This window comes from Corythoichthys intestinalis, chromosome 22 (genome assembly GCF_030265065.1).
Source record: "Corythoichthys intestinalis isolate RoL2023-P3 chromosome 22, ASM3026506v1, whole genome shotgun sequence".
NCBI lineage: Eukaryota > Metazoa > Chordata > Actinopteri > Syngnathiformes > Syngnathidae > Corythoichthys > Corythoichthys intestinalis.
Window position 1 is genome coordinate 12,867,226 of NC_080416.1, and position 24,986 is coordinate 12,892,211.

Genomic DNA, 24,986 nt, shown 5'->3' on the forward strand with positions numbered 1-24,986 from the left:
GCTTGACGAAACCCTTGTTCCCAACCAGCCAATTGTATTCAATCTTATAGTCACATGTTAGTTTTGTCCAATGAGGTTCACTAATAGTAGGTTGTCTCACTGAAAGACACGGCTGTCTAGCAAGGAGAAGTTACCGTTGGTATTGTTAAAAAGATTTTTTAAACGCTATTATAGCTATTTATGTGCGCTCACAACAGAACGCAGACTCATTTTTGATGAAGGGATTTTAAAAGGGGATGAAAAGGTTCAAGAGAAAGAAACTAAGTGGGACGAATCATGTACCTGTCACGAGAGGTAAGTCGAAAAACTAGCTTGGAATGTCAAGTTTACACTGTGGACACATTAAAAAGCTTATTTTTTCCGTCCATTTAAGTTCCCATACGTGGTTACAGTTAAATTATATCGTAATTTACCCACGTAAATTCACGATTATAAGTGTTTGCCAGCGTGGCAGAATGGCATCATCCAATAGATGGTTGATTTTTAATCACTCAAAATTGCATGAGTCTGGAATAAAAATGTGTTTATCAAACCTTTTGGATCCGAGGACTTCTTGCTAACACGCCTTTTCGTTGTTATCAATCCATTCACAGATGTGGACTGTGGGAAGCAACAGAAGTTAGTTGAGATTCACCAAGCGTTAAACAGGTACAACATTATGGCACATTACACATTTTTCAAAATAAATAATAAACAGACACATATTCAGAAATACTGTTGGCAGGTGACAATAATATATACTAGTTTAAAGTTTGATCAGACTCACCCAACTATTTCATTTCAAATATAAAGTAAATTTTCCATCAAGTGTCCCATTCAATTTACAGTGATCCAGTGGACATTGAGACCTTGAGAAGGGCCACGACCACTAAAGGAGGACTGCTTACAAATGAACTTCGCAGGAAAGTGTGGCCCAAACTGCTCAACATCAATGCCTACGATTTGCCATATAAGCCTGGTTAGTACGGAGCTGAAACAGGGTACTATTGAAAGGAATGTGAGGCATAATCCATAATATGTTGCAGGGAAAGATGGAAGGGAGAACCACAAGGACTACAACCAGGTGGTGCTGGATGTCAGCAGATCTATGAAGCGCTTTCCGAAAGGTCCATCTGCTTAACTGTTTCTACTTAGTCAAAAGAGCAGCGTGCAATTACAGCTCGTTTCTTTCAGGTATGCCTCCTCCTGAGCGAGCCGTGCTTCAGGAACAGCTTGTGGACATCATCTTGGAGGTTTTGAGGTGTAACCCGCAGCTTAACTACTACCAGGGCTACCACGATGTGGCTGTCACACTGCTGCTTGTTGTAGGGGAGCGTATGGCCATTGCTATGTTGCACACCTTATCCAAATATCATCTCAGGTAGGGTACTTTTTTTCAACGTAAACAACTTTGTTTCAATATTAGCACTGAATGTCACCAATGTTTGGAGGAATTGGTTAACTGAAGTAAAAATGAAGCATTTCTTTCATAAATTTGCCCACAAACACAATTGTTTATGAACTAATTTGCCACTGCATTCCACGCTACTGTTAAAAATTACAATTTTGTTGCATTCTGTTTCCCTTTCCAGGGATTTCATGGATCCAACAATGGACAGCACCAAGCATATTTTAAACTACCTGATGCCTTTAGTAGAAGAAGTGGACAAAGAACTGCACGATTTCTTGATCAGGTACAAATCCAGCCATCTGTTTTCTATCCATCCCAGGTGACTTAGTGGAAGGTTGAGTGCACTCAAGACTGAGCACAGATGGTCAGCCTATAATTCCCATAAATAGTTTTTTATAAGCCCACCAGAGGGCGTTATAGTACTGACCTGTGAATGGCAAACAACTGGTTATACTACATGAAACAAAAGGTAATGCCAGAATGCATAAAAAAAAAGTCTTAAAATAGACACTTCAAGTCAGCCTTTTTTATTTTAAGCAGCGATTTTTTTTGGCTTGCACCTACAACTTTCCTACTCAATAATTCTCTCAAAGAGCGTGGCGTTAAAAGTTTTTACCGTACCTCACTTATTTATTTTAATATTCTTTACTAGAGCTGAGGTGGGAACCATCTTTGCCCTCTCCTGGCTCATCACGTGGTATGGACACGTCCTTTCTGAGTTCAAACACACACTCAGACTCTACGACTTCTTCTTGGCTTCACACCCAATGATGCCCATCTACCTCGCTGCTACAGTAAGCAAACCTCATTTCCTGCCTTCTTGTTAGAAACTACAGTCCCTGACAAAAGTCTTGCTGCTTATCCATCTTGTAGAAACAATTGCTAATAACCTGACTTTTAATAATTCAACTGGTTTCAGAAATGGCTCATATGAAAGCTAAGAACCTCCCTAATGATGTTGAATGTACAAAAATAAATATTTTTTTTCGCTGAAAAAAGATTTATCATTTAATGAAGACATAAAGGTCAAATTTCAGCTAGACAAAAATTTTGTCGCCTACAGAAAGTAGTGTGAAAATTTAACAAAAAATGAATTTCAAATACAAAAATATATAATATAAGCAAATTAAGTAGTGGTGCCGTGAGATCCAAATTTAATATTTTGTATGACTTCCATGGGCTTGAAGGACTGCATCCATGCAGTTTGGCAAGGATTCATACAATTTATTAATGAAGTTATCAGAAACATCAAAGAAACCAGTCTTGCATGCCTCCCAGAGTTCATCAACATTCTTGGGTTTCGTCTTCCATGCTTCCTCTTTCATCCTACCCCAGACATGATCAATGATGTCCATGTCTGGTGACTGGGCTGGCCAGTCCTGGAGGATCTTGATCTTCTTTGCCTTGAGGAACTTTGACGTAAAGATTGAAGTATGCGATGGAGCACCATCCTGCTGCAGAATTTGGCCCTTTTTATGGTTAGGAATTTAAGAGGCAGCTAAGATTTGTTGATATTTCAGACTATTTATGTTGCCTTCCACCCTGCAGAGCTCTCGCACACCCCCATACTGGATGTAACCCCAGACCAGGATTTTGCCACCACCAAACGTTTTCTGAGTGAATCTTGGATCCATGCGGGCTCCAGTAGGTCTCCTGTGATATTTGCGGTGACTGTGGTGTAATTCAATGGAAGATTCATCTGAAAAATCCACCATTTGCCACTTTTCCAGCATCCATCCTTATGACAGGCTGTGTGCTTTGGCAAATGCCACACGGTTTTTTTAATTGTCTTTTGTTTAATGCTGGTGTCTGGGCACTGATTCGACCATGGAGGCCATTTCTAGACAGAATTCGACAGACTGTTCTGGTTAACACAGGGACTTCGGGTGACCAGGTTTCGTGGAGCTCTGCTGCAGTGGAAAAAGATCAAGATCCTCCAGGACTGGGCAGCCCAGTCACCAGACTTGAACATCATTGAGCAGGCCTGGGGTAGGATGAAAGAAAAAAGCATGGAAGACGAAACCCAAGAATGTTGATGAACTCTGGGAGGCATGCAAGACTGCTTTTTTTGATGCTCCTGATGACCTCATTAATAAATTGTATGAATCCTTGCCGAACCGCATGGATGCAGTCCTTCAAGCCCATGGAAGTCATTCAAAATATTAAGTTTGGATCTCACAACACCACTACTTAATTTGCTTATGTTATGTAACATATTTTTGTATTTGAAGTACATTTTTTGTTCAATTTTCACACTACTTTCTGTAGGCGACAAAACTTTTGTCTTGCCAAAATTTGACCTTTATGTCTTCATTAAATGATCAATCTTTTTTCAGTGAAAAAAAAATATTTTTGTACATTCAGCATCATTTGGGAGGGTCTTAGCTTTCATATAAGCAATTTCTGAAACCAATTGAATAATTAAAATGTTTATTAGCAATTGTTTCTACAAAATGGATAAGCGACAAAACTTTTGTCAGGGACTGTAGTGACAAACATAAAAAAGCTAAAAGGAAAATCAGAAAGTGAATCATTTTTAAATGCTCGCTCAAAAGTCCAACTTGTACAATGGGATTTTTATCTTGTCAACAGATCGTGTTGCACAGAGAGAAGGAAGTAAAGCAAACGGAATGCGATATGGCCATGGTGCACCACCTCCTCTCGCGAATTCCCCAAGATCTCCCGTATGAACTCCTGATTGGCCAGTCGCAAGACCTGTTTCAATGTTACCCTCCCGCCTTGCTGGCTAAACGAGTAGCGATGCACCCTCGGAAAAGGTGATGAGCGCCCACTAGTTTTTAACTGTACCCTCGTATGAGCTCATCAAAAATGTCCATGTATAAAGCCTTCCAAGACTTATAAGTTTATTTTGTTGTTCTCCAGCTTGTCTATAAGTACCTTCAAGGCCTTTCAGCTCTCGACACTCCAACAGAGACCGGATTCGGTTCTTCAGCGTCTCACCAAAGCTCAGACATCTACTACTTCCAAACGAGGTAATCATTGCGACTTGAAAGAAGGCTTATTCGAAGTAAAAAAACAAAACAAAACTGTAGAATGTAACGTTTCAAGCCAAACAGTTTGACGTCATCATCACTGTACACCATTCATCAAGGGTGGATATCCCTGGGGGGACAGGTGGGACACGTTCGAACCCTTAACTAAGCTGTTTCCTCATAATAATTTGGTAAACAGAAAATATTTTTGGAGCTGTAGACTTAATTCAAAGTAAAATCTATTCAGTTTTCATTTTAGTTGCAGAATAATGTGCTATTTAAATACAGTGATACCTCAGCTCACGAACATAATTGGTTCCCAGAAAGTGTGTGTAAGGCGAAAAGTTCGTCTTCCGAACATTTATTTCCCATAAGAAACCATTAAAATGAGAATAATCCGTTCCCAGGTCCCCATAAAACATAATTTTCTACTAAATAAGCCTTAAAACTACACAAAAATATACCTTATTTTATGTATAATAAATGTGCTATTGTATTATAATTAAAGAAATAAACTGTACTGTATAATAAAGTCGTTTTATTTACCTTTGTGATGGTAGTTGATGGCTTGATGGAATGGAGTGGGAGGAGGAGGGAGGGAGGGAGTTACTGTTTGGAAGGAGAGTGTTACCGGCAAAGTGCGCAGTTAGCGTAGACTCCAGTGCTGTGCCCCCCACATGCTTTTGGTTGTTCATAAAAGTGCCCACAAAAAGCCATCCGACGCCTCTGGGTGTTTGTATGCACGCCGCCACCTTTCTGGAGAGGAAATCGGGCGAACCGACGACAACGAGCCAACATGACTCGCCGGTCCACTTCTCACTACGGTGGGAAGCTGAAAGCACCGCCAATTACCAGTCGAGGGCGAATTGGTAACACGAGTCACCTTCTTTTTCGGTCCCATAATAGCAAAAGTACACTCAATATGGTCCAAAATGTCTATCAAACACAAACCACGTCCGCACTCAACGAAAGTGAGGGGACGAACTGGGACGCCGTGACCGTGCGTCAGCTTCTCGTGGCGCTTTTCGACCGCGTGAATTGGTTCGTCCGCCGAAAACTAGTTCGTCAGCAGAGACTATATGCTCGCGAATTTAATGTTCTTGAGGCGAAAAATTCGTGAGCTTAAGCGTTGGTGAGCTGAGGTATCACTGTATACGAATATTTCTTTCACCCCTTCCTTCTCTGAAAATGGTTTAGTCCACTCCACACGTTAGACGCTCAACTTTGTACCGTCTGCCCTCTACATAAGTGCCTATAGCGCACCGCTGCAGGGTCGGGTGAGTCCTCCGCTCACATAGACAGTCACGCATGTTCTAAAACATACCGTGAATTAAAATCTGGAGGTTCGGACTATCGGCATCATTTCTCCTGCAGTGTCAAGGGTCTACTCTCCATTCATGAGTGCTGTTATACTAAAAGCTGATAATAGCTAAGCATAAGGTGACAGTCACAGAGAAGAGAGAGAAGCTGCCTGTACTTATTTGTCTCTGTCACTCTAAATGCCAAACCGTCTGGATATTGATGTCAGTAATAGTTCAAATTTTAATGACATTTTAGATTTATTCCCAGGAAGGATTTTTTATATTAGATATTGATGGTTTTTGTCTCCAAGGGAAAGTAGCCTATATGTTCCTGATCAAAATCTTAAAACCAGTTGAAAAATTGTAAGACTTGGTAATTTGCAAATTTGGGTGTCAATGCGGTTTTAGGTTATTCATTAGTCATTTAGAAAAGGGTAGTTGTTTGATTATATGAAATTGATGCACCGACTATGATTTTTTTGGCATCTTAATTAGTTTATTCATTGCATGTTTCCTGTACATGTTCATTTGATTTCAATCATATTGTTCTAAATGTGGACTCAGCTAGTGCTAAGAAAGATACTAGTATCCATGTTTAAACATTCAAGCGACATATTGCAGAAAATATGCTGTATAACTCCAATTTTTATCATCGTCCCCTCAATATTCTCTAAAATTTGACTGTTTTATTGTACCCCTCAAATTTGAAAACGTATCTTCGCCCATGCTATTCACAACAATACTCTCAAGCAGAGATTAAATACCAACAATCAGGATGAACATGAGCAGTTTTCTGCCTACCAGGAGAGGTAGTTACTCAACAAAGCCCTAGCCACAGCATAATTACTCAGGATAATCTTGTAGAGGCATGATAATCAGGTCTTTGCTCATATTCAGTCCGATGGTCACTAAGTGTGTACCCCAATTTAACTTCACGTTCAATCAAGCGTGGGAAGGGAAGTGTTAATGAGTCCTCTTTTTTTGGATGAAAAAATAATTACAGCTTTCCTCTTCCATGTCTCTTCCTCTCCTCGGTATCATAATATTCCTCTAATCCTCCCCAAAATGCCAAATTGCAGCATGAATCCCCTCCTACTCCTCGTCCTCCTCCTTACCCTTGTTCTATGATCGCCGCAGCTCGCCAATCCGGCCTGGACGTGGCTTTGCCTGAGGACGGAGGCCAGCGATGGGGGAAGGGGAGCAGGATGGTGAAGATGGCGGTCTGGGGGCTGTCGGCCACGCTGGGGGCGGCCGTGTTCGCCGTGGCCCAGACGGCCATGGATTGGGTGCCTGATGTAGTGCAGCAACTCTTCTGACGGGCTTCTTAGCCTTAAATCAATCTGTTACATTCTTGAAATATAGCCACCAAACAAAAAACATTTACCACTATTACTATTCATTAGAAAAAGTTGCCTTTCCAAGGAACTCACGAGAATATATATAAATATAAAAGATGAAAAATGGAATATTAATAATACAGATGAGTGAGTGTGTGTTAGCAATGTAGCGATTTCCCCCAGTAATGTCAGCGCTGTGGGCCGATGTCTTGGTCTCTGAAATATTCATCAGCTTTTACCAGCATGTGTCGGCTGGCTCAGTGAGCGCAAGTTGGCACAGCACGGGCATGCCTTCCTCTAGTTCGACTAATAGTTAGCTACAAATGTGCTTGCATTTTTTTTTTTTATTTATGGCAGTTTGGGCATCTTCCTTTGCTAAGTGTTGAAGTCGAGTAATTAACAATCCTTTCAGTCTGTAACACCATTACATCGTTTGCTAATTGGCCACCTTTTTCACAATAGAAAACTTGCTGAAACTTTTATTGTTAATAGCTTTAATTAGGCGCTCGATATATCAGCACCTTTCAGGCCAGTTTTCTATGTGTTGTCCGTAGTCTTTATTGTTTTAATTGCATTGTCGGAGCCTTTTGTGTAATAGCAAGGTTTTGCAAAAATGAAAGCCAAATCAAAAACAGGAAAAAAAACCTCAAACACATTTGTTTTCACGATGTGCCTAAAATGTTTGAAATTGCAAAGTTTGTACACACTCACCTCTAGTATCAAATGCAAAGGTGCTATCCAAGTTTTGAACATGCTTTAAAGCAAGTGTTTTATCGAAGGAAAAAACTAAAGGCCTTTTCACAGTAGCCTTAGCCCAGTATGAAGAGCGGTCCAGAGCAAGCGCAAAATGGGAGGAGCCACGTAGCCTGACGTAGACGATGTCAGGTAGTGAAAAGCTGGAAGCATATTTACTACATACCTGTAAACCCGAGGCCGTTGGCAATTTTACAAATTGTGACGTATGCACTTAGAAATTGGTGACTAATTTTACAACGTCGTATATAGCGTGCAATATGAAACAAAACTACATTTTTAAAATAATATATTGGTAATATTGTAACATATAACCTGGCGCAATCAAATAACAATATCTCCATCTACATCATGATTCATAAAATTTAACAATGACTTGTTATAATTGTATGTAGCACTTTTGGCAATTTCTATCATGTCTTTTGATGGCTGCACTTCATGGCACTTCAGCTCGCAATTCAGTATGACTTGAAGGTAGTTCGTTAGTGTGTCCATTTGTAAATTCAAAAGGTCAATTGATAAAATTAACTTACCGATGCAATCTTTGAGTCAGGGAACATTTCTTTTGCTAATTCTGAGAAGTGATCAGCAATAGATAAAGGCAAATTGCATTCGGCAACAAACTGGCAGAATAAAATCTCCGCTTTCTCCAAATAATTAATTACAGTTCCAAATTACTTCTTTCGAGTGTCCCAGAGCTTGTAAAATTTAAAAAAGCGCATTTATCAATGTTTGAATTTGAAAAAAAGTCACATCCAAACTGTAAAAAATACACTCAAGGTACATTTTTACCATTTGATACAGAAAAATAAAATGTAATAAAATCAGTAAATAATAACAAATTAAAATTGATTAGAAACATTCACTCATGAGGACAATATGCCAAAAAAATTTGACCGAAAAAACAAAACTGAATAAAAGGAAAAAAAAAAGTGTCCCCTTGGACAGGACAGTTTTTATTTTTGCTGCTCACAGTATTTACCTCCTTTGCAATGGTGTGGAGTTATTTTGCAATGAGCATGCTAACGATGCTCACTGGTTTACTGATATAACACTGACAAAGCAGGACGATTGTTGGCAATATTCGGCACGTTTTCACCTGAAAAACAATCAAGCGGCTTATCAATGAGTTTGGGGTCTAATGTCTTTAAGTGGCGCCTTAATTGATTTGGCTTCTGGCTGTCCGCTATAATTATTTTTAGACACAGTAAACAGTGGTCTTTCCTCATCACACACGGTATTAAAAGTCAAAGCTAAAAGGCAAACGGCACGAAAAAAGCGCATTCTCGGCGGCCGAGGTAGAACCGTAGGTGAGAGCGGTCGTCGTCCAAGCCGAAAATGGCACTTCTCGGGCGGCGACGTGAGAACCGGACAAGACAGTGGGTCACTGCGTGAGTGAGTCCGGTCGGAAAACGGCTTTCGAAAACGGCGGTGGCACACTGCTTTTCATATCTGTTTTCTGTGTGTGCTGAGTGCTCTTCCTTAGTTCAAAAATACTGCGCGCACTCTGAAAATGAGAGCGCCACTGCCACCTACTGAGTGGATGTGCAAGTACACTTTATTCCAGTACGGCAAAAAAAAGCACGTTCCCCGAGGTCACACGCGCCCCCCCGGCATCGCTCTGGGGGGGCGCGCCCCACTATTTGAGAAGTACTGCACTAGGCTGTCGCTAGTTTGAAACGGCCTTAATAACTATTATTTAACTATTTATTATTATTGAGCTTTTCACTGTCTGTATTCCAAAGTAATGATGTTAAGTTATGAATACCTTGCAAAGTTGAGTTGGTGCCCTTGCCCAAAGCGGTAAATAAATAATTGATGGTGTTGCATGTTTTCTGTTGTCAACTTGTCACCATAAGCCACTTTATAAAAGTGAAAAAAGTCACCATAAGCCATCTTATAAAAGTGAAAAATTCATCGCAATGCTAAATTTAATGCAAAAACCAAAGCTTGCATCTGTGATTTGTTACATTTGGAATGAAATGGTTTGTAAATCCAGATATTGTCACATACTTGTTGGTGCCCTAAAAGTCACTGAATAATTCTTGTCACATTGACTCTCGTAACCTTACAGATTTTAAAGCATATGTTTCTTTTTCCATGTCATCTTAGTTCATGTAGAGGTGTGTGCGTGACCGTGCATGTGTGTTTGCTTATAGCACATGGCCCTCACTGGGGACAACAGCTGCTCCAGGGGTCTGCCTGTTTACATATGTATTATTATTATTATTTTTTTTTAGTCTCTCGTGACAAACTCACGCAACAAACTGTGCGGTCAATAAGAGCACCTTGAATTTACTAACTGTTGGGCTTTACACTATTGTGCAAAGGACAAGTAGCGCATGTATTTCAGAGGAATGTAATAATATTTATACAAACGCATAGTGTGAAGTTAATTTTTATTCAAATTATGGGCTAAAAAAGCAATGTGGTGAAGTTAAAAGAATGTACAGTACAATAGTTGGATTTCATGAGGAAAACAATATTTCATATCAGGATACAAATATTTTTGGGGGTATTTTTTTCACCTGTATAATGCACTGCAATGAAAACAATTGATATACCGTATTGGCCCGAATATAAGACCATGTTTTTTGCATTGAAATAAGACTGAAAAAGTGGGGGTCTACACATTTTACCTATTCATGACGCTAGATGGCACCAGATATCATTGAAGCGAATGCTGAACTTGAGGAGTAATGTTCTGTCATGACAGATGTTAGCTACTCTCAAGTTTAACCAGGTTGAATTATTTTATTGCAATGTTTTTCCTTATTCAGATTTGTTTTAAGACAATAGATTGGTTTATTTACATTTCAAAAACCAGAAGCCATTCATTTATGAATGTGATTGCACTTGAGTTTAAATATTTAAATGTTCAGATATTAAGATTCGAATGAGGCAAAATAACATGCTTTTTCTCTCAAATATATTGTTATAATCATTTGTTTCAGATGTACTGTAAGCATTTTCTGTATGAAAATTAATTTGATGTTCAAAAAGTCTTTTTTCCAAACTTGATTCTTGAAAAAGAGGAGGTCATTTTATAATCTGGGCAGTCTTATATTTGGGCCAATATGGTAATATTTGAACTCATGCAATAAAATTATTAATGAGAATATAGTGGAATTTGTGAAAAAAGGTAAGACTTTGAAATTAAAACAAAATGAAATCCAATAGCATTTGTGGAAACAGAAATGCAGTTAAATTACTAAAATGCACTAGAATTGAAAACTGACATTTACAAACAGTAATTTAGTCAATTTAACAAGAATATAGCCGTTAAAAATATTTCAATCAAAAAACATGCAGAAATACAATTGGATCACAACAATCTGGCAGGTTTCTTGTTAAAAGGGAAATTATAAGAATTTAATGGGATTTTATATGAAATTAAAACCCTGAGATAACGAATGTTATCCAGTGAAATGACTTTGTGCAAAAACTAATGCACTGCAATTACAAAACCTTCGTAAAATTTTATCCAATAACTTGTAGTGAAATGACTGCCTGTAAAACACATCCTGCGTTTGAGCCCTCATGTCGTCCTCTCTTGCCTTACAAGCCCCCCCTTCCCCCTCTCAGCCTTTCACTCTGTCATGGATCAGAGAACATGTCGCAAAGTGCTTCGCAGGCAACACGTGTGCTTTGCACTCCTGCATACTGATGCATCATCCTGCCTGTAATCCCAGTGAGAATTTAGTAGTAAATTGTACAACACTTTTACTCATCGGCTGCCAAATGGAATGGACGTATATCGTATATCTTTAGTGTAAAAAAAAAAAAAAAAATTATATCATGTAAAATTCGACCTAAACCGTTGACAATGTAAACACCAACATCAGAAACTATAACCTCATTTGCACAATGTGATGTCATATTAATGGCAACCCAGTCTCATTTGAATTAAACACTTTTTTTTTAGCAACACACATCCCACAAGTGGAAGAAAGGAAATTATCAAGGCGCAAATTAAGACATCAACACCAGCCTTCCAAAAAAAGACGCTCCTTTAATTGGTGTTCAAAGCTGTCGAGGCATTCTCGCGAGTCTCGGCCCAAATTAGCCTAAAACTCTTTGGAACATCTGTGCAGCAGGTGTAATTTTTGCAAGTGAAACTTTTCAATTTCAACCTTTTCAATGTCGGAAGTGTCTTTTTCTGAATCTATGATAACCCTTGGGCCTCATTAGGCTGAAAGCAGGGCCTGGTCATACATTTCTATGAATACCTTTACAGTATTTCTACTTATGCGTATTTTTTGTCCACCCGCTGGGTCCAATCTCACCCAGGACATCAACTTTTATCTATCAATCCCAGGGGAGTTTGTAAGCGCTTCAATATGACCATTATTGTTATTATATACTCGTATATTATTATTATTATTGTTGTTATACAGTGGCAATTAGAAGAAATTTTACCAAAAAAATTTAAGTCAGGTGTGTGCCCAATCACTGGTGATTGGTTTAAAGCTGCCCTGCCCACTATAAAACACACACGGTAAGAATTGTCTTGACGAGAAGCATTGTCTGATGTGCATCATGGCTCGGTTAAAAGAGCTGCTTAAAGGCCTGCGATCAAGGATTGTTGATTTGTATAAAGCTGGGAAAGGATACAAAACCATCTCTAAAAGTCTGGATGTTCATCAATCGACAGTCAGAGAAGTTTGGCACTGTTGCTTCTCTCCCAAGTCCACCAAAGATGACGCCAAGAGTTCACCGCAGAATACTCAGATAGGTAAAAAACAACCCTAGAGTGTCTGCTAAAGACTTACAGAAGTCTCTGGCACAGTCCAATATGTCTGTGCACACATAAACTATAAGTAAAGAAATGGCCAAGACTGGTGTTCATGGGAGGACTCCAAGGAGGAAGCCACTGCTGTCTAAAAATAACATTTTTGCTCATTAAATGTTCGCAAAAAAGGGACTGAACACTCCACAGAAGTTGTGGCAAAATATTTTGTAGACTGATGAAACCAAAGTTGAATTGTTTGGGAGTTACCCACAACGTCACGTGTGGAGGAAAAAGCATTGTGGAGGGAGCATAATGATTTGGGGCTGTTTTGCTGCCTCAAGGCCTGGACAACTTGTAATCATTGAATTCAAAAGTTTATCAGGATGTTTTACAGAAAAACCTGAGGCCGTCTGTCAGACAGTTGAAGCTAAAAAGAAGGTGGATGCTGCAAGAAGACAATGAGCCAAAACACAGAAGTAAATCAACTTCAGAATGGTTTTAGAAGAACAAAATACACGTTCTGGAGTGACCAAGTCAAAGTCCATACTTGAACCCCATTGAGATGCTGTGGCATGGCCTAAAGACAGTAATTCATGCCAGACATCCCAGAAATCTGACTGAACTACAGCAGTTTTGTAGAGAACAATGGGCCAAGACTAGTCCTGATCAATGTGCCAGACTGGTCTGCAGCTACAGGAAGCGTCTGGTTGAAGTTATTGCTTCCAAAGGGGGGGCACAAAGTATTAAATGTGATGGTTCACTTATTTTCCCCCCGTCTGTCATTGTTTGCATACTATCATTACAATATGAAAACTTATAAATGTTTGGGAGGTTTTAGTTAAAGCAGACACTTTTTTCATCTGTGTGATTTTGACAAAGATCAGATCACATTTGATGGAGATTCCAAAAGGTTCAGATACTTTTTCATACCACTGTACCATAATTCTTTCCTACACGACTCGTATGTCAAAACAATTCCTTAAAAAGCCAAACCGATCTGTTCCCATATTTATTTCCGATACCGTCTGATTTCACACTCTATTAAAGTTTCCCCACATCATCATGAAGTCCTGTTAATCCTTTCAGCCTTGCTGTCATCTGCCGACCGTTAATACGCCGACGAAGCCAGTTGCAGATGGCTACTTCATTTTTTTTAAAGCTGCAACCGGACCCGTCCGTGTCATACTTTTTTCTTACACCACCGTGAACACATCAATCTGTCTTAAGTTGCACGGGCTCTGGCTCACGTCCTTCATCTGAAAACGCCTCGCAGAAAAAAAATGTGCAGTTGTAAAATGTCAACAAGCGTTCATTCGCGTGTGCATGTGTATTTGCATGTGTGTAAGAAATGGGAATTTGTGGGTAAATGTCAAGAAGTTGGCAGTCTTAACAGCCCGGCTCTGACAAATGATCCATAAAGGCACAAAGTGATAGGGCGGGAGATTGTCATTCATTCTAATGCAACTGTCTCTGTGACACAGTGCGCTGCAGTTACACGCCTGCGGTTTAATTACAACCAGAATAGACTCGCTGCTCGCATATACGTTTGTCACTTTGTCTGTTATCGTGAGGATTTTCGAGGATTTCCTGTAAAGCGTCATGCATTCTAATTCGTTAGAATAACTGTAATGTTCCAATCATAAATTCTTTGATACATGAAGTTTTGTCCATTTCACTAAAATAACAATTTAAAAATAAGCGTCTTTGAGCATTGGTAAAAGCGCTTTATAAAGAAAATGTGTTATTAAAATTAGGGCTGTCAAAATTATCGCGTTAATGGGCGGCGATTTTTTAATTAATCACGTTAAAATATTTGACGCAATTAACGCAGATTAAAATGACAGCAGTGTAATGTCCGCTTGTTACTTGTTTTTTGGTGTTTGGCGCCCTCTGCTGGCACTTCGGCCCAAATGATTTTATAGGTTTCAGCACAACAAGCGAGCATGGTGTAATTATTGACATAAACAATGGTGAGCTACTAGTTTATTTTTTGATTGAAAATTAAAAAAAAAAAAATTCAATAAAACTAAAACATTAAGAGGGGTTTTAATATAAAATTTCTATAACTTGTACTAACATTTATCTTTTAAGAACCACAAGTCTTTCTGTCCATGGATCGCTTTAAGAGAATGTTAATAATGTTAATGCCATCTTGTTGATTTATTGTTATAATAAACAAATATAGTACTTACGTACCGTATGTTGAATGTATATATCCGTCTTGTGTCTTATCTTTCCATTCCAACAATAATTTACAGAAAAATATGGCATATTTTATAGATGGTTTGAATTGCGATTAATTACGATTAATTAATTTTTAAGCTGTAATTAACTTGATTAAAAAATTTAATTGTTTGACAGCCTGAATTAAAATACCTTCTGGTTCATTCCAGAATTGGAGGACATTTTACATCCAGTCCTACAAATGTTAAATAATCCTCTTACGAAATATTAAAATATACAGTTTCTGAGTAAATGTACTTGTCTTACACACCCAATGACAAAATTGTAGCTCAAATAAAACCGTTACAATGAAATTCAATGTAATTTTGTAGAGTACTTAATTCATTGCTGTCTGTTTAACTGTGTGAACACATTTAAATTACCATAATATTTCAAATATTAATTATAAATCTAATGCGTGATCCTCAACATGCAACACTGTGACAGTCACCATAACCTTTTTTTAGCATGGTAGAAGAAGAAAGCAGTAAATCACATGATATGATCGATTTTTACATCATCAGTTTTGAAAAAGTGAGAATATATTTGTCCTTGCTTCTATTCTTCCTGTTTTTATAAAAAAAGTTTGCCTTAAATACATGTTTCCCTTTATCTCAAGAAGCCTTGATATACATATGATAGGAATATGACAATTACTTTTATTATTATTTTTCTATTTTAGATACTGTGTAACTATGTCCTTTTGCTCAGTGGTAAGAGCTAGCTTAACTGCGAGCTACTATTGAGAAAAAGCTAACATTAGTACAGACTTGTTGGGTTGTTGGGGCCAAGATTTGTTAAATAGACACTTAAGTAACCTCGGAATCTGGGCTTTCCCATGGCTTTTTTTTTTTGTGTGTGTGTGCTGTAGGATTTATCGAGCAGTATGGTCCGCCGTTGCGTGGGTTTGTGTAACGGGAACGCAATACAACCAAATGGCAGATAAAGCATACTTTTCTTAGAGATGCAGCTGGAATGTAGTAATAATAAAAGGACACCATAAAGGGGTTAATGCGCAATCGCTTTTCCATCACTGTGTACAGTTTTGTGGAGAGCGACATGGAGAAGAGTGAGAGAGACAGTTTTTATGTTTTGCACTTGCTGCTCTTGTGCCCCATACACTGCACTCCAAGAGACGGCGCCTTCATTGAACAGAAAACACCAGAACATAACAACGGCAACCACCACTCTCAGTCATGTTTGCCACAACTAACAATGAACCAGTGCAGACGTAACACTTAACTCATTTGCTCCCAAAGACGTATAAATACGTTCTATTTTTAATGGTTTCAGTGTCCCAAAGACATATTTATACGTCTTTTACGTTTTTTTTTTTTTTTTTTTTTTTTTTTTTTTTTTTTTTTAATACAAGAGACATCTCTGGGTTCTGATTCAATTTAGCTCCAAAGCACAGAGCTGAAAATCCATTTTAAAACAATAACACTGGCCACTGGAGGGCAGTAGCGCATTTGGTAAGACCCGCAACCCGATTTAATGGCAACGAATGGCCGGGCCGCACGGCCGGGGCGCCGGCGGAAGACGACCGAATGGCGTCCAGGATGACAGGCGGCGGACGACCGAGCAGAACAACCTAGAGGACGCCCGGGATGCCAGGCGCTAGACGACGGAGCAGAACGACCGGGACCACCATTGCAGCGACGATGCCGTTGAGTCCATGCTGCTCGCTACAGAAGATTTGGATGATCCAGAAGAGGACTGGGAGAATGTGTTATGGTCAGATGAAACCCAAAATAGAACTTTTTGGTAGAAACACAGGTTCTCGTGTTTGGAGGAGAAAGAATACTTAATTGCATCCGAAGAACACCATACCCACTATGAAGCATGGGGGGTGGAAATATCATGCTTTGGGGCTGTTTTTCTGCAAAGGGACCAGGACGACTGATCTGTGCAAAGGAAAGAATGAATGGGGCCATGTATTGAGAGATTTTGATTGAAAATCTCCTTCCATCAGCAAGGGCATTGAAGATGAGACGTGGCTGGGTCTTTCAGCATGACAATGATCCCAAACACACAGCCAGGGCAACAAAGGAGTGGCTTCGTAAGAAGCCTAACCAGTCTCCAGATCTCAACCCCATAGAAAATCTGTGGAGGGAGTTGAAAGTCCGTAATGCCCAACGACAGCCCCAAAACATCACTGCTCTAGAGGAGGTCTGCATGGAGGAATGGGCCAAAATACCAGCAACAGTGTGTGAAAAGCTTGTGAAGAGTTACAGAAAACGTTTGGCCTCCGTTATTGCCAACAAAGGGTACATAACAAAGTATTGAGATGAACTTTTGGTATTGACCAAATACTTCTTTTCCACCATGATTTGCAAATAAATTCTTTAAAATTTTCTGTTTTTTTTTTCCACATTCTGTTTCTCATGGTTAAGGTTTACCCATGTTGACAATTACAGGCCTCTCTAATATTTTCAAGTGGGAGAACTTGCACAATTAGTGGTTGACTAAATACTTATTTGCCACACTGTATATCGCAATGTTATTTTTTTCCAATGTCATTCAGGCCTAGTATAGATATAGATTTGCAACCCTGTTACTGTGATGATGCCAAATATTGTAAATGTAATTGTTTTTCACCACTGATCTGCAAAATGAGCTAATCGAGCATTTGATAATTAATTACCTATTATTGATAAATAATATGGAACCTGAATATCTGAAAAGTGAAGGCTTATTTTTCAAGAATTTTAAAGCCAAAATATCCTCCAATTCTGGAATACCTAGTGCTTTTTGCAGTTTGAGTAATAAAATGCATTGGTCTTCCTCATTTCAAATACTTGGCTCCATATACCAGTCAGCTCAAGGCTGTTTGCAGTACTTTTTGATGTATGCATGTTGTATCTACAGGGAATTTAGCAATCCACATGAATTTAAAGTCTTTCCTCGGATGGTGAAGATTTCCCAAAGTGCTTAGTTTGCATGGTCTGCAAAAAAAAGGTGAATGTTCCATCTGTACAGTTTGGTGCAGCACCAAAGATGAGAGACTCGGCTAAAACTTAAAAAAAAAAAAAAAAAAAAAAAAGAGCTTCACACATCATTAAGAGATCAGATGGCCGACCAGGGCGGAAGAGCCGGAAGACACGGGAGACGTCGTACGAGTGGAAATTCATCAAAAGATTTGTGTCTTGGCAAAGGGTTTAAAGGTAGTCAAAGCATAGAGTGATCAAGGAAAACTTGTCGTCTTCTACAAAGTAGGGGGAAAATGTTCCTCCAAAACTTTCATACCTTTTATAAGAGTGCAAAATAAATCAAAGCCGCGTGAGCAGAAGTACGCTGCCGTGTTCCCACTAAAGGCGAAAAACAAATCTTTGCGATTAAGAGCCGCCCGTCTGCCTCTTGTATATGAATTTCAGATTTGGGAGACGGTGGCTTCTCGGTTCTGTTGTGTTTTCGTGTTTTCAAGGCTGAAAGCTATTTTCCTCACCACAAGACCGAGAATGCTTGCCACCCCTTCGTCATCTTGTCGGACAAGGCTGGGGTGTCATCCATAAAAGTCACAACAGGAAAAACACAGTAGTAAGTCGTCGTTAACAGGATTGTGTACTCGGCCGCAGATTAGGGTCCCCACGTCTCACGCTTTATGATTGCGCTGTCACAATTTCTGGACATGACATCGCTTTGAATCCCTTTTTCAATCTGCACCCACTCAGAGCCGGGATTGCCTATCATTTTAAGATGCTGTGCCACTGTCTATCTTAATACATGTCTGGTGTTTTTATTTGATATTTTTTGATGAAAACTGACAAAGTAGGCTTGTGGCTCAAATATCCCTGCTTAATTTGCTATCTCTCCTGTATTTGATAATATAGCAGGCTAATGCTGCAGTTTTCAAACTGGAATCTGTAGCTTGAGGGTTTGTAAAAATATTGCCGTGCATAAGATATAAGTGCATATAGACCGTATATAAACACAATGACAATCTTTTTTTTTTTTTTTTTTTTTTTATAGTCAGGATCTATCATGACAGATTTGATTTTTCTGTAATAAAATCTTCATAAATTTTGAGAACATTCTCAGAATAAAGTAATATTTTAAAAATGTTTTGTTAAAATACGATTGTTAAAGGCTACCACGGATAGAAAGACATGTAGTTCTTAAAAAAGTTCTTAAAATTATTTTAACTAGTAGGTCGCCATTGTTGTTGACGTCCCAGGGCTGTGACGTCACATGAGCACGCTGCCGGATTTCCACAGCGTCACTCGTTAACTACGTAAACATGTCGACGGTTCTGCCCTTCCAATTTGAACCCGAGCGGAACATTAATGAGAAGGACAGCAAAAGCAAAATGATCAGGAAAGACGGGATGAGACGAGTAGCGTTAGTGTGTCAAGTTCGCTAGTGACAGCACTTTCCTTCTCTGGTGACGGAACAGGAGAGTGTTTGATGTCACAAACTGTTTTTTTACTTTAACTGTTTTTGATCTTCATGGTAAACTATTACGTGATCCAATTTTTTCCAATATTTTTATGGGGATAGTTGGCATCCAGTGGTGTCGTGTGATTATTGGGGTATGTCATATGATTAGGGTATACAGTGAAACACAGCAGCTTGATTATTTATTGCAGATACCCCATATATCACAGCACATGAAAACATTGATGCAGTTTGCCTCTACTGAGACGTCTAGTGACGTTTTACCTTATTTTTGTCACGTAAAAGTGCTGTCCAGATCGACCATCATCCTGCCGGTGTTCTCAGATTTATCAGACTTACTAGATGTTGCTCACGAAGCTTGCTTCCCGGTGAATAAGCGACACGGAAAAAGAATAAATCTATTAAACTTAATTTGATTGCTGGCTATTCGTATCATTTTCTGCCTAACAGATTATAATGACGCCTTATTTTGCATATTGAGAGCTAAAAAGATGGTGATGTCGTGTAAGCCAGAGAGAAAGGCGAGTGGACACAGGCGTTCAGATTCGTAGCTCGGACCGCGCCGTTTATTGGCATAAGCTTCGTCAACTCCTTCCTCACAACATTCAATTGAACATAAGTATCATATAGTGAAAATACGACAAAAATAATATTCATGGCGCTCCACAAACAATCTTCACCAAAAAAAGTGCTTCAATCTGTGTTCATGAGGCCCTATTCTCACACCGTTAAACAGCAATGCAAAGAAAACTGGCATTCACAAATTCACAATCAGAATAGATAATCAAAATACACATAAAACTTATACATATTTTTTGGTCAAACTTTATTTAAACATTTTAGCAACTCGTTTAGCTCAACAAAGACACTGGATGGCAATATTTAGTCACAATATACGAACTATGATGCTGGGAGCCAATATTCAGGTTTCTTAGCTTCACAACATACAATTGAACATAAGGCACAATGGATCCGCACTGGGTAATAAAAGGAAAAGTACGGCGTAAGTCATAGGTCAAAATGCACTCTTTGGCTTGATCTCTAATTAATTTAAAATTCGCCATTGACACCTTGTGCCGTATCTAAATCACTACGTTACGTAAAGAGTGACACTGTAAGGCAGCGTGACCATGTGACGTCAACAACAATGACAAGCTACTAGTAAATTTTTTGGTTTAAAATTTTACTTTTTTTTTTAAAAAACGAAAACATTAAAAGGGGTTTTAATATCAAATTATTGTAACTCTTACTAAGATTTATCTTTTAAGAACTACATGTCTTTCTAATCGTGGATCCCTTTAAACTATTAGATTGATATGATACTTGTACATCTTTGCTATGGAAAAATATAACTTTATTCTTCAAATATCCTAATGAAATGGACATCTATCGCTATCAATAACACTTAAACTTGATCATTCACTGCCAGCCCTCCCAATTTAAATGGATTGCAATTATATTTCTGTCAATGGCAGCCATTGAGTTGAAGGTTTTGGACCACTTGGACTAGTGCAGTTCAATGTAATGATCTGAAACAGCCCTTATTATGATGCAGTGCTAACAATACCAATCACAATAACAAACATTACACCAAAAGTAAGATTTAAAATGATATTTAATCGGAGGGAAAAACCCATTAAAGTTATTACAGCATGCTTGAGCACACCCTTTGATGCCTGGATTTTCACATACTACTCCTTTCATCTACTACTATGCACTCTATCAACTACACAAAACAGAGTAACAGTAGTCATTTGTTTGTGCCTATTTGTTCCATTGTTTACCACGTAAGCACCTTTAAAACAGGAACAGCTGTTTACACTTCCAATGGAATTCTCCTTCGATGCTGCCCTACAATTTCCATGTGTGATGTGAAGAATGAGGATCAATTCGCTGAGCATAATGACTATTGATTGTGTACGACCGGCGTGACAAAAGAGGGAGTTTAAAGTATTTGGATAAGAAATACTGTACTGCTATTCTCTTTCATGCTACACTGAGCTCCTTTTTTGTGCTGTGGGTAGTTTAAATGGATGTCTAGTATGTGAGGAAAACAAAGATTTCAGGCCTAAAAAATGCTATTTGCATCGGTCATTTAGTATATGAACAGTGATAATGTTTACACCCAGACATACATAAATGAATTTTCCATGTTTCGGTCAGGAAATGTTTGTAATTACTTCAATTCAAGCATTTAAATGTTAGTTGCCAATTTCCAGCATTCTGCATTTTTCAAGATTTTTTGGCGTCATTTAACTTAATTCACTATTATTCGGTAACATTCAAAAATATTTTGCTTTGCACATCATTCATTCAGTAAAACTTCACATCACGCATTATTCCACATCATTTTGCAATATTCAACAACATTTTTTGATGTCATTTAACACTTTATCACCAGTCAACAATATTCCACTTCATTTTAGGGGTATGACAATAAATTGGAAAGGTGATATATTGCGATTGCTTTGTAGCCCAAAAGATTATCGATATGCTCATTAAAAAAAAAAAAAAAAAAAAAAAAAAAGCAGAAACCAGGAACCAGCAGGTTGCTGCCAAATTTTTTCCCAATGATCAACCCATTCATCGGATTATCCCAGAACGATTTCCTGATCCGTGTTTTGATAATTGTTGCACTGCGAGATCGTTATCGTGAGCCTTGTATCGCAAATCGTCTCATATCGGGAGTACTATGGTGCTAAATCAAGGCCAAAAGTATTGTAATCTGAAAAAAGGAACGATTGGGGGAAAAAAAATTGAATCTGAATGTTTGTTTTTTTCTTGACTCTTTCAAAGCACAAAGAAACTTGTTATTTTTTCAGTTACAAAGTTGATATTTTCAGGTTCAAATATTAACTTTTTGGTTTTGGTCATCTAATTTTAACCTTCAGAATTTTTTTCAGAATGTGGAGTCCTAATGCATCACAGTGCCCACGTTATCCGAAGGCAACATCATTTAGGTGCTTTGATACGCTGTCTCTCACAAGTCAACACGCCTCTCGTCGAGGCCACGCCCCCTCGCGTTTAAACACGGCCAAACGTTTTGAAACTGAAAAAAATATATATATACTGTATTGGCCCGAATATAAGACGGCCCTGATTATAAGACGACCCCCTCTTTTTCAAGACTTAAGTTTGAAAAAAGACTTTTAGAACACCAAATTAATTTTTATACAGAAAATATTTACAGTACAACTGAAAGAAATGATTATAACAATATATTTGAGAGAAAAAGCATGTTATTTTGCCTTATTCAAATCTTCATATCTGAACATTTGAATATGTAAACTAAAGTGCAATCACATTCGTAAATGAATGGCTTCTGGTTTTTGAAATGTAAATAAACCAATCTATTGTGATAAAACAACAAAATTGCAATAACTGCATTAACCATCAAAGTGAAGTCTAACTGTAACTAGTCTTGAAACAAATCTAAAAAAGGAAAGACATTGCAATAAAATAATGCAAACTGGTTAAACTTTTAGCTGAAATCTGTCATGACAGAACATCGCTTCAATGATATCTGGCGCCATCTAGCGTCGTGAATGGGGAGAGTAGCTAAAATCATTCATGACCATGACAGAACATCGCTTCAATGATATCTGTCGCCATCTAGCGTCGTGAATGGGTGTAATGTCTAGACCGCGAATATAAGACGACCCTCTCTTTTTCAGTGTTATTTCAATGCAAAAAACACAGTCTTATATTCGGGCCAATACGGTAAATAAATGTGAATAAAAAATTGAAACTAAAAAAATAAGATGACACCACATCCTGAAAAAAATCTGAAGGTGAAAATTAGATAACTGTGACCAAAAAGTTAATATTTGAACCTGAAAATATCAACTTAGTAAGTGAAAAAAGTATTTTTTTTTTTAGGTTTTGAAAGATTCAAGGGAAAAAAAAACATTCAGATTCAGATTTTTTTTTCCAATTGCTTCTGTTTTTTTCAGATTACAATACTTTTGGCCTTGATTTAGCGCCATCAAGTACCCAGAGGTTCCCACTAGGCACGTGCCGGTATGAAATTCGGACGGTATGATAACCTTAAGCCGAAATATCACTGTTTCACAGGATCACGGTATTGCAATTACAGCTCTAAAATGTGTTACTTTGAGATACCGTATCTGGGTTTAAAAAAACAACAACCTTTTTCCATTGGACAGGATTTTTATTTTCAAAACATATTAGCAAATTGGACCACAAGTATAATGTTAAGTTAAAATAAATAAATAAAAACAAAATAGTCTAAATGAAATTAAAATAAATGCAATCCTTTTAAGTGAGCTTAAACCCACAGCCACAGCTCAATATAATTACCATCAGAACAAAAATAACTGAATTATTTTCCATAAAAAGCATGTGTGTATGACTCGTAACATGTTTACATTATACACACACTCTCTTTCTCAACCCATACAGATGCCAGAGAGGAAAAAACACATGTTTTACCACCGGTAGACACACTAAACACACTGGAGTTAACTCTGGTAGCTGGTGGGAAACGTTCATGACAGTGTTTACCAACCTTTAATTTTGTCTAAACGCGAAATCATGTTGGAGGTTTTGCCTTTTCAGCAGCCACCCTCCGCAAACATGTCTTACATGTCTGTTGGCCCTCCTCCTCTAAGCCGCAGCCGTCTGTAACTTTTCTGTAGCCAAAGTATTCCTATACTAGTGATTTCCTTTTCTTCGATGAGGGGGAAAAAGTTTAGGAGTTTCACCTCCTCCAGCCATCGTGTAGTACAGCTGACACACTGACACTGAGCAGCAACAGGTGGTGGAGTGTTGTGCCTTGCAGCTGCAAGCGAGGGATTTCTGCATGCATTTTTGGGACATAAAAAGTAGCTAATACCTTAGGGACGGTATTACAGAAAATTTTTGCGGTTTTGAAACCATCACGTTTTCATACCACGGTATACCTTGAAACCGGTAATCGGCACATGTCTGGTTTCCACCCCAAACCGAATTGCACGTTATACATTATTCCACATCATTTTACAGTATTCCACTTCATTTTACAGTATTCCACATCATTCAGCATTTTCTGGCATCATTTAATATGACCACTTATTATATTACTATTATTATATTATTCCATACACATAATCCATAATTATTGGCACCCCTTGTTAAGCTGTGTTTTTTAGCTTCTAATATTTTTTTAAAATCAAATAATATGGGACCTTAATGGTAGAAATGAGAAAAATCCAACCTTCAATACAAGTGCATTTATTCAGTTGGGAAAAAATCCCACATAAAGAAATAATTATATGACATCAAATAATGTGTGTCACAATTATTAGCACCCCTGGTGTTAATACTTTGTTCAACCCCCTTTTGCCAACAAAACAAGGTCTGGGGACTGAGATGGCCATGGGAGGAGCTTGATTTTGTGTCTGGTGAACCATTTCTGTGTAGATTTGGCCATACAGTAAGTTTAGGGTCATTGTCTTGCTGAAAGACCCAGTGATGACCCATCTTCAGCTTTTGGGCAGAGGGCAACAGATTTTGATTTAAAATGTCCTGGTATTTCAAAGCATTCATGATGCCATGCACCCTAACAAGGTTCCCAGGGCCTTTGGAAGCGAAACAGCCCCACAGCATCACTGACCCACCTCCATACTTCACAGTGGGTATGAGGTGCTTTTCAACATGCGCATCTTTCATGGCACGCCAGACCCACTTAGAGTGTTTGTTTCCAAAAAGCTCAATCTTGGTCTCATCTGACCAAAGCACACTGGGACCATGTGCTTCACTGGGACCGTGCCAATAATTATGGAGGGCACTGTATTTCACTTCAAACATCATTCATTTTACAGGATTTCACGTCACACATTATTCCACATCATTTTAGAGAAT

At 38.4% G+C, this 24,986-nt stretch overlaps 1 protein-coding gene across 4 annotated transcripts in view; it reads left to right on the forward strand.

Annotated features, from left to right (window-relative positions):
• Positions 1-86: 86 nt before the first annotated feature.
• The window catches only part of zgc:63863 (uncharacterized protein LOC393372 homolog), a 158,742-nt gene continuing 133,842 nt past the window's right edge, over positions 87-24,986 (forward strand). The window contains exons 1-10 of one of the 4 annotated variants that reach the window (XM_057827723.1): positions 87-294; positions 594-648; positions 828-958; positions 1,026-1,106; positions 1,174-1,360; positions 1,572-1,673; positions 2,043-2,184; positions 3,983-4,167; positions 4,274-4,383; positions 6,822-14,081. In XM_057827723.1, the coding sequence (XP_057683706.1) occupies positions 237-294; positions 594-648; positions 828-958; positions 1,026-1,106; positions 1,174-1,360; positions 1,572-1,673; positions 2,043-2,184; positions 3,983-4,167; positions 4,274-4,383; positions 6,822-7,000 (1,230 nt within the window). In that variant the 5' untranslated portion in view covers positions 87-236 and the 3' untranslated portion in view covers positions 7,001-14,081. Of the gene's footprint in view, positions 295-593; positions 649-827; positions 959-1,025; positions 1,107-1,173; positions 1,361-1,571; positions 1,674-2,042; positions 2,185-3,982; positions 4,168-4,273; positions 4,384-6,763; positions 14,082-24,986 lie in introns of those variants that run through there. The other 3 variants (XM_057827725.1, XM_057827724.1, XM_057827721.1) reach the window with 3 other exon arrangements.